This window comes from Colobus angolensis, unplaced genomic scaffold (assembly GCF_000951035.1).
Source record: "Colobus angolensis palliatus isolate OR3802 unplaced genomic scaffold, Cang.pa_1.0 Scaffold303, whole genome shotgun sequence".
NCBI lineage: Eukaryota > Metazoa > Chordata > Mammalia > Primates > Cercopithecidae > Colobus > Colobus angolensis.
Window position 1 is genome coordinate 1175580 of NW_012116300.1, and position 8651 is coordinate 1184230.

At 54.0% G+C, this 8651-nt stretch overlaps 1 protein-coding gene across 3 annotated transcripts in view; it reads left to right on the forward strand.

Annotated features, from left to right (window-relative positions):
* LOC105517636 (testisin) overlaps nt 1-4399 on the forward strand; it is a 24315-nt gene extending 19916 nt beyond the window's left edge. Inside the window, exons 3-6 of one of the 3 annotated variants that reach the window (XM_011950247.1) lie at nt 463-628; nt 1345-1637; nt 3638-3792; nt 4047-4399. In XM_011950247.1, coding sequence (XP_011805637.1) covers nt 463-628; nt 1345-1637; nt 3638-3792; nt 4047-4286 — 854 coding nt within the window. In that variant the 3' untranslated portion in view covers nt 4287-4399. The remainder of the gene's footprint in view (nt 1-462; nt 629-1344; nt 1638-3637; nt 3793-4046) is intronic. The other 2 variants (XM_011950249.1, XM_011950248.1) reach the window with 2 other exon arrangements.
* The last annotated feature ends 4252 nt before the right edge of the window (nt 4400-8651 follow it).

The following is an 8651-nucleotide window of genomic DNA, read 5'->3' on the forward strand; positions in this document are numbered from 1 at the left end:
AAGCCGGGTGAGCTGGGGCAGTGCTGTCGGGACGGGGGGCGATGGGGAGGACGGGAGGTGGAGGCCGCGGGGAGCTCACTTCTTGTCTCCTACAGAGTCGGATGAGGCGGAGCTGTCGTCAGGTAGGGCGCCCAGGATGCGCGATGCCCGCCAGGGCCGTTGGGCCGAGGTGCACGGGGGCGGGGGGAGGGGAAGGGGGCCTCTACTGCTCTCTCGGCCCCGCCCCGGGATCGACAGCTCTGTTGGTGTGGAAAGTAACTAATGGGCGCTGGAGGGGGATGGGCAGGCCCTGCAGAGCACGTGGGAGGGTCTCCAATGTCACCTACTTCCTTCTGCACACACGCGAGGGGACACTGGGTGGGCAAAAACGTGGTTTCCCGGACTGGGTTGAAGGGGAGAAAGGGAGAGGTTGGGCTTGGGGGGCTGCCTCCCGCGGCTCAGCAGTTCCTCTGACCATCCGAGGACCATGCGGCCAACGGGTCATCACGACGCGCATCGTGGGCGGACAGGACGCTGAACTCGGGCGTTGGCCATGGCAAGGGAGCCTGCGCCTGTGGGATTCCCACGTGTGCGGAGCGAGTCTGCTCAGCCACCGCTGGGCGCTCACGGCCGCGCACTGCTTTGAAGAGTGAGTGGGGTGCGAACTGAGGGGTGTGGGGAGGGGCAGGAGCAGGGCTGGAGGGAGTGCCACCTAACTTTACCTATGGTCTGATGCCACACTTGGGCGTGAATGTGGTGCGTGGATGCCGCCTGGTGTTCTACTGAGCCCCAGGCTCTGCTGCAGCTGATTACACCCACTCCAGTTCCTTTTGGGTCTCCTGGAGGGAACCCTGTTCAGGTTCTTCCAGAATGTTCTTCCAGAACATTTCCACACACTTTTGGGTATTCTCTCCCTTTTTCTTTTAACCCAAAGTTCACCGCCATCCATCCCACCCTCATCCCCCCTCCTGGTGGACGTGCAGTACAGTGTGGAGCACTGAACGAAGGCGAGCACTGGGACGCTGTGTGGACTCCATCCCGCCAAGCCCACATTGCCGTGGTGCATCTGCCCATTCCTCCTTGGGCTGCATGGGGGTGCCTTGACTTAATGCATGAAGGCCTTGACTTAATGCAAGGGTCCTTGGGACAGCTCTGGGAAATGACAAGACCTCACCCTCCTGCTCCAGGAGCAGGTCCTAGGACTTTGGTTGTGATCTCTCTGGGCTCTTTCATTTCTACAGGGGACCCTGGGTGTTAGCAAGTAGTAGCAACGCCACAGTCTTCCCTCCTGGACTGGGCCCCAGTTGTGCTCAGGCAGCCAGTCCTCCATCCAGGGCTCCTGATTGCACTCTTCTCTTCTACCAGCGAAAGTGACCTTAGTGATCCCTCTGGGTGGACGATCCAGTTTGGCCAGCTGACTTCCATGCCATCCTTCTGGAGCCTGCAGGCCTACTACACCCGTTACTTTGTGTCGAATATCTATCTGAGCCCTCGCTACCTGGGGAATTCACCCTATGACATTGCCTTGGTGAAGCTGTCTGCACCTGTCACCTACACTAACCACATCCAGCCCATCTGTCTCCAGGCTTCCACATTTGAGTTTCAGAACCAGACAGACTGCTGGGTGACCGGCTGGGGGAACATCAAAGAGGATGAGGGTGAGGCTGGGGACAGGCGGGTCAGGGAGGAACTGTCTTTGTTCACCTGTTCCCCTACACAGGCACAATATCCTCTTGCTTGGTCAGGGAGTACAGGCTACGCCCCTCTTGCGAGCAGTCTCTCCTCACCTGCCAGGGCAGGGACCAAACACCCAGTCTCTCCCTTCCATGGGCTGTGGGGGCCAGAAGGAGAGTGTGAGAGGGAGGCCAGCTTGGCACAGGCTTGTGGGTGGTGGGGTGGTGGAGGGGTTCTGGAGGGCTTGGCGACATAAACCTCAGGCTTGAATTTATTGCTGCATCTTTCCACCTCCCCCGGTGCTCACCAATGCCCCAAGCATCAGGCTCCCGGGCTGCCTGTCCAAGCCTCTTGCACCCACCCTAGCTCTGGCCGATTCTCCTGCAGCACTGAGCCCATTCCTCTCCCCAGAAATTTTCAAGCCATGCTCAACCGCAGCTCCCACCGAAACCCCTCTGGGGATTCTCTGGCGGGCCTGCCCTGGCACCTGCGTGTCCCCCAACACACATGCTGTTTCTTTCAGAAGTGGGCTCAGCATCTGGAGGAGCCCTGGGGCCGGCAGCCCCCAACCGGGTGTGTTCCTGTATCAGGAATCCCCTTCCCTCTGCCCCCACCGTCTGGCCTGTCCCTGCATCATCCCACAACAGTAGTAACAATAACAAATGTGGTTCCTTGAGCACACGCAGTGTGCCTGGCACTGTTCTAGGCATGGGGACCCAGCAGTGAGCCAGGCGCGGCCTCTCCTCCCCCTGGAGCTCACCTAGGAATGAAGTTGGTAACGTTTTTATACCCATTTTACAGATGAGAAAACTGAGAGGGTTATGGAAATTGCCAAGAACTGATAAATGGAGAAGTCAGGGCCCCTTGCCTTAGAGAGAGTAAGGGATGTCCCCAGGTCACACCCCAGCAGTTGGAAGCGGGAATGGGGAACTCAGCACTGGAGCCGCTTCCCTCTAGAGGAGGGATCCTTTCCCTTCCCTGAGAAGGGCCCCTGCTGCAAAGATGAGTGGGTGTGAACTGGGGGCACGGCCAGGCTGCCTCTGCCACCCTCTCTCCCCAGCCCAGAGTGGACAGGTCACACCAACCCCAGGCCGTGCCTCAACTCACAGTGTAGGGGAGGCGGGGGGCAGGCACTTCTGGAGCCCCCTGGCTGGTGTGCACCTTTGCTCTGCCCTGCTCTGACTGGGAGGCCTTGGGCAAAGCTGTTCATCTCACAGTGCCTCAGTTTCCTCCCCTGTGAAACAGGGTAATGATGGTTCCACATCACAGGCTAGTTCCCAGGTTGTTAGTCCCAAGGGCTTAGAAGAGGCCCCGCTGATGGGAAGCGCTGCCTGCACGTTGGGCCTTGTTGTCTTTTGTCATCCTCTGCAGGACAAGGTGCTGACTGGGACTCTGAGGCAGGAATTGGACAGGTGTGGGTTCCTGTCAGGCTCTGAGACTTCCCCAGTGCCTTGCCAGGGGTCAGCGGGGTGATATCCCCCTGACTCTCCTTATCTGGGAGTGGGTCCTGATGACTGCTGCCTCCCAGGGGTACTGGGGGGGCCCTAAGAGCACTGCAACAAGCTTGTGCCCAGGCCCTGAAAGCGCCCAGCTGCTACTGAGGCCAGGGCTGCAGCCAGGCTGCCTCTCCCCTAGGCCTGGCTTTGGGTGCTCATCTTAACACCATCTCAGCTGCCTTCGCCCCTCCCCCTGCTCCTTTTTGCTAAGGAATCTCTCCGTGGGCGCAGGCAGGGCCATTGTTGCCATTCTACAGATAGGGAAAGTGAGGCTGGGGGAGCTCTGACAGCCTGTCTCTCCCTGGGGCCTTCGTGATGCTGCTGAGGGCCTCTGCTGTGCTGGGGTCTGGGCTGGAGCTGGGGGTAATGGAGATGAACCTGCCAGGCACAGTGGGTGCCCTAGGACCCCCACCCCCACAGCCTATGCCATCCCTCCCTAGAGGGGCCTCAGGTTGGTGTCTCTCTCTTTCCCTCTATCGTCCCCACAGAACTGCCATCTCCCTACACCCTCCAGGAAGTTCAGGTCGCCGTCATAAACAACTCTATGTGCAACTACCTCTTCCTCAAGTACAGTTTCCGCACAGACATCTTTGGAGACATGGTTTGTGCTGGTGATGCCCAAGGCGAGAAGGATTCCTGCTTCGTGAGTGTCCCTGCCACCACTCCCAGCCCAGGAAAGCAACCTGTGTCCCTGTGCCTTATTTGACCCTCATGCCAACCCCAGGAGGTGGAGACTGTTGCCCTACTCTGCAGATGCAGAAACAGAGGCTCGGCCGCTGCCAGGGGGAGGAGGAGGATGTGCACCCAGTACCCAGCCCTACAGCCCTTCCTGCTCTCGGCTTCTCCCCTGCCCCACTCACTGCGCCCCAGGCTGACCTCAGCCCCGCTGCTCCCCAGGGTGACTCAGGTGGACCCTTGGCCTGTAACAAGAATGGACTGTGGTATCAGATTGGAGTCGTGAGCTGGGGAGTGGGCTGTGGTCGGCCCAATCGGCCCGGTGTCTACACCAATGTCAGCTACCACTTCGGGTGGATCCAGAAGCTGATGGCCCAGAGTGGCATGTCCCAGCCAGACCCCTCCTGGCCGCTGCTCTTTCTCCCTCTTCTCTGGGCTCTCCCACTCCTGGGGCCGGCCTGAGCCTATCCAAGCCCGTGCAGGCTGGGGCCACTGCTAAGTCAGGCCCTGGTTCTCTTCTGTCTTGTTTGGTAATAAATACATTCCAGTTGATGCCTTGCAGAGTAATCCTCAAATGCAGTGGCTTCATGTACAGCTCATTCTCTCCTGTGCAGCCGGCCTGTCTGTGCCCCTGGCTCACACCCGCATCTGTTCTGTTTTGATCAGAGAATTGTGTGTTGCCCTGGCTGGTCTTGAACTCCTAGGCTGATCTCGATCCTCCTGCCTCACCCTCCTGAGTAGCTGAAATTAGATGCATATCATGCCCGGCAATGGAACAGGAGTAGTTCCAGGGTGCCAGGAGCTGAGAAGCCTGGAATGGGGGTGTGTGCATTGGAGGAAATGATCCTGACATCCCTCACCCCCCAAGGATCCAGCATAGAAACGCCAGACATCCTGGTCTTACCCCCAAGGCTGACCTAGGACCAGGACAGGGGTGCAGGTAGTTTATCTGGGAGGTGATTGCAGGAAGTGGGGACACTGAGGCAGGGAAGGAGGGAACGCTGATGAGCTTGCACAAACACGGAGGGTGCCATTCTAGGCAACTGGGGTGCAATCCTGTGGGGGCCTCAGCATTGATCCACTGAGGACAAGGACACCAGGGTGGGCGTTTCTCTCTTGACCACGCCCCCCACCATGTTGAGAGTAGTCGCGGGGCATAGGATGCCCCAGAGCTGGCGCAGCCCTGAGGTGAGGCTCTGGGCACCCAGGGAGCAGGCAATAATGCTTCCCCTTGTGGGACTCCAGCTGGCTCCATGTTTGAAAATCATGGTCCTCCCTTAGCGATGTTTTTATTTTTTATTTTTATTTTTTCAGTTTATTGCATGAAGGAATTACACTAGTCCAAGTTAAAAGCAGACCCCAAATGGTTACATTAGACAAACTGTGAGGTTTTTAAACTTGTAACAAGGGAAAGAAGGGAAATTCTACTCATTACGAGGAAATCCTCACTTAAGTTTCAGTGAGCCACAAGTAGTTAAAACCCTTGAACCATCAGCCGATCGTCCTTAGTCAGTCCCACCCCTACAAGGCACTGGCATATGTTCTTGCACTGGTCACCCTGTAGCTGAATGACTTCTCCGAATTCTGGATGCTCAGTTACCGTCCCATTGCAGGCAAATTTCCTCTTAAATGCCTTCACTAGTTGCTTTTTATTGTAATCCTTAGTGATCCCTTGGACAGGAGTAAGGGTTTTCCTGTCATTTCTCTGCTGAATTCTTGCATGGATCTCATCCTCAGTGCCTGCAGGGAGCAGGTCATCACTCTTACTTACATCAGCAAAGGGGTGGAAAGAGTGGAGGTTCTGGATAGTGGACGTACAAGATGATTCCTTTTCCTCGGTGGAAATGGCCTGTGGAAGGCAGTGGCGTGGCAGGAGAAAGCAGTGTGAGGGGGACAGAGTGTGGGGGAGTGAGAGGATTCGAAGCAGGGGCTGCCAAGTCCTTGGCTGTGGCTCAGTGACTGAGGCTAGAGGTGCTTTCAAATCAGGGGACAGAGTACACCTGAGCTACTTCGGATCTTTTATGGCCCTCCTGGTGATATAGGAGTTAAGAAGAAATTATTTACGCAGATAGCGAGGGGAAGGAAGTTATTGGTATGGTTTTCTTCTTTCTTTTTTTGAGATGGAATTTTGCTCTTGTCCAGGCTGGAGTGCAGTCGTGAGATCTCGACTCACCGCAACCTCCACCTCCCAAGTTCAAGCAATTCTTCTGCCTCAGCCTCCTGAGTAGCTGGGATTACAGGCATGTGCCACCACGCCCGGCTAATTTTGTATTTTTAGTAGAGACGGGGTTTTTTCATGTTGTTCAGGCTGGTCTCGAACTCCCAACCTCAGGTGATCTGTCCCCCTTGGCCTCCCAAAGTGCTGAGATTATAGGCGTGAGCCACCGCGCCCGGGCAGGTTTTCTTTCTGATAAAAAGCAGCCCCCAAGTTATTTTCTTTTCTAACAAAGAGCAGCTTGTAAAATCGAGATGCAGATACAGACAAGCAGGCTAGAAGCTTGCATGGGTGAATGCTAGCAGCTGTGTCGTAGGAAAAGGCTAACTGGGGGCCAGGCATGTCCAGCATGGTGGCTCCATCTTCCTCTTTCCTTGTCAACCACATGCGCAGTAAGGAGCAGGCAATGTGGCACTGGCCAAGTAGAGACCTCATTTGCATAATAAGAGATTAGGGTGGGGTGACCAGCTTCCCCACACGCTATGTAAACATCACACCTAGTCCAGCCAATCTTTGGGCCCTATGTAAATCAGGCACCGCCTCCTCAAGCCTGTCTATAAAACCCTGTGCACTCTGCCGCCGGCAAGAAGTCCCACTCAAGAGCCGCTCTCATTCACTGGAGACAGAACTGTTCTCCTTTCTTTTTCCTTCTACTAAACCTCTGCTGTTAATCTCACTCCACATGTGTCTGTGTCCTTGATTTCCTTGGCATGAGGCAACAAACCTTGGGTATTTACCCCAGACAATGACACCGCTTCACTGGGGGTCTTTTGAGTTCCCCCAAAATTGTCTTTTAGGGCTAAATTATGAGACCGTGAGCCTAAAATTAAGCAATCTGAATGAGTGGCAAGTTCTAAGCGCATTCTGATTCAAAATTGCCTCTCCGCAAGACACTGGCTCAAAGCGAGCTGAGATTCTTTCCTGTCTGCAGCCTCCCTGTCCCATTTCTACACCTTTTCTTTATCCCTCTCTAAACTAAATTCTCTTTTCTCCAAGCTCCTCAGTATTCTGGCATATTGACTATTTAAGTAAAGCACTTGAAAAGAGCAGGTTTTAAAAAAACCATTTTGACCTTTGTGCTGTTTCTTTAAAGCAAAGGATGAAAAGTTCATGTAAAAGACACTCTCCCTACACCAGAAGGAAAGGTAACACTCTACCTTCAAGGGTGAGAAATTGAGACCAAGAGAATCCTGCACAGACATTTAAAGAATAGCTCTTACATTCTAAGCCTCACATAATTTTGTCACATCTTCACAGTTAACGACTATTCTTTGTCCAATCAGTATAGTAGTAACTGACTCTAACTGCTTTACCCAAAATTTGGTTCTGTCACTCAGTAAAGCTCCTCTTTGCCTTGCTCACCCTCCACTTGTCTGCGTACCTCGTTCTTCCTGGTCACAGGACAAGAACTTGGGACCCATGAAATGGCGAAGATAAAGGAGCTGTAACACAAACAGGGCTGAACATGGCCCTTGCTCACCACATTTCCGGTGAAGAGAAGGAGAGAAAAGCTGCAGTCCTTCAGGAGAGCCCAGACCTGGGAGCTCCCTGAGCCAGGTCTGTGTCTCCCTCTCTGGGGCTCTGTGGTTCCTGGCATCTCCAAGCTTCCAGGTGCCACCACATTCCCTGGTGCCAGCCAAGCTGCTTGTGGTGCACCCTGTCCAGCTGCAGCCTCGCAGAGAGGTGGCGCCCATGCTGGGACCTGGAGCTGCCTGCCCCGTGGCAGCAGCTGGCATGTATGACTGCACAGTGGCTAGAGCCCATGCTCACTCACACACCCGTCGCCATTCCACAGCTGGCTCGCAGTCTCACTTGGAGGCACGGGATCCAGGCCGGTAGTGTGAGTCAAGCGCAGCCCGCCAGGCTGAGTGGGTGAAATGAGCCCAGCAGGCCCGAGCAAAACTTGGGCCAAGGCGCCAGCAGCCACAGGTTTCCAGCCAGAAAAACAATACCCCAGAGATCCTGTAACATTACAAAGGCTTTGGAATGTCATATTTAAATTGTTTATAGACCAGTTTTATCATCTACCTATAGACTATATCAGACCCCAAATTCTAAGTTCCTCCAATCCACTTTTCTCCTATGGAATTGTTAAAACTGTAAGTTGTTCTTTCATAAATGCCCTGTGAGCTAAAACTAAACAACTTCACAGAAATATCAAGGGACAAGTATTGTGCCTGATGTGTGGACCGCACTGAGAGTTCACCAACCATCCAAGGCCATAACCAGAGACATTTTAACTGCAAAATTGCCAGCTTCATACTGCAGCTTTTCCCAAGACCATCAAAACGGGATTCCATATCATGGTGGTCCACTTACTTCTCTTAAGGCCCACTTTTCTCCCTTGACAGGATAATCTGTATAAAGATTTACAGCCAGTAACTGCTTTGGGTAACTTAACAGAACTGGACCTAAAAACGTGCTTTACTCCACCTAGTGGGTAACTTTGGCGATATCGCTAATACAACTTTTTGTTCAAATTGTACTAGTGGTTCCTTTTATAGAGTTGGCCTTGTCTTCTGCTGTATTTCAACCCAGTCATGAAATGCTACTCAATGGCTACAACAGCTTTCAGCCAGTTTTCCCATCATCCTTTTTTTTTTTTTTTTTTT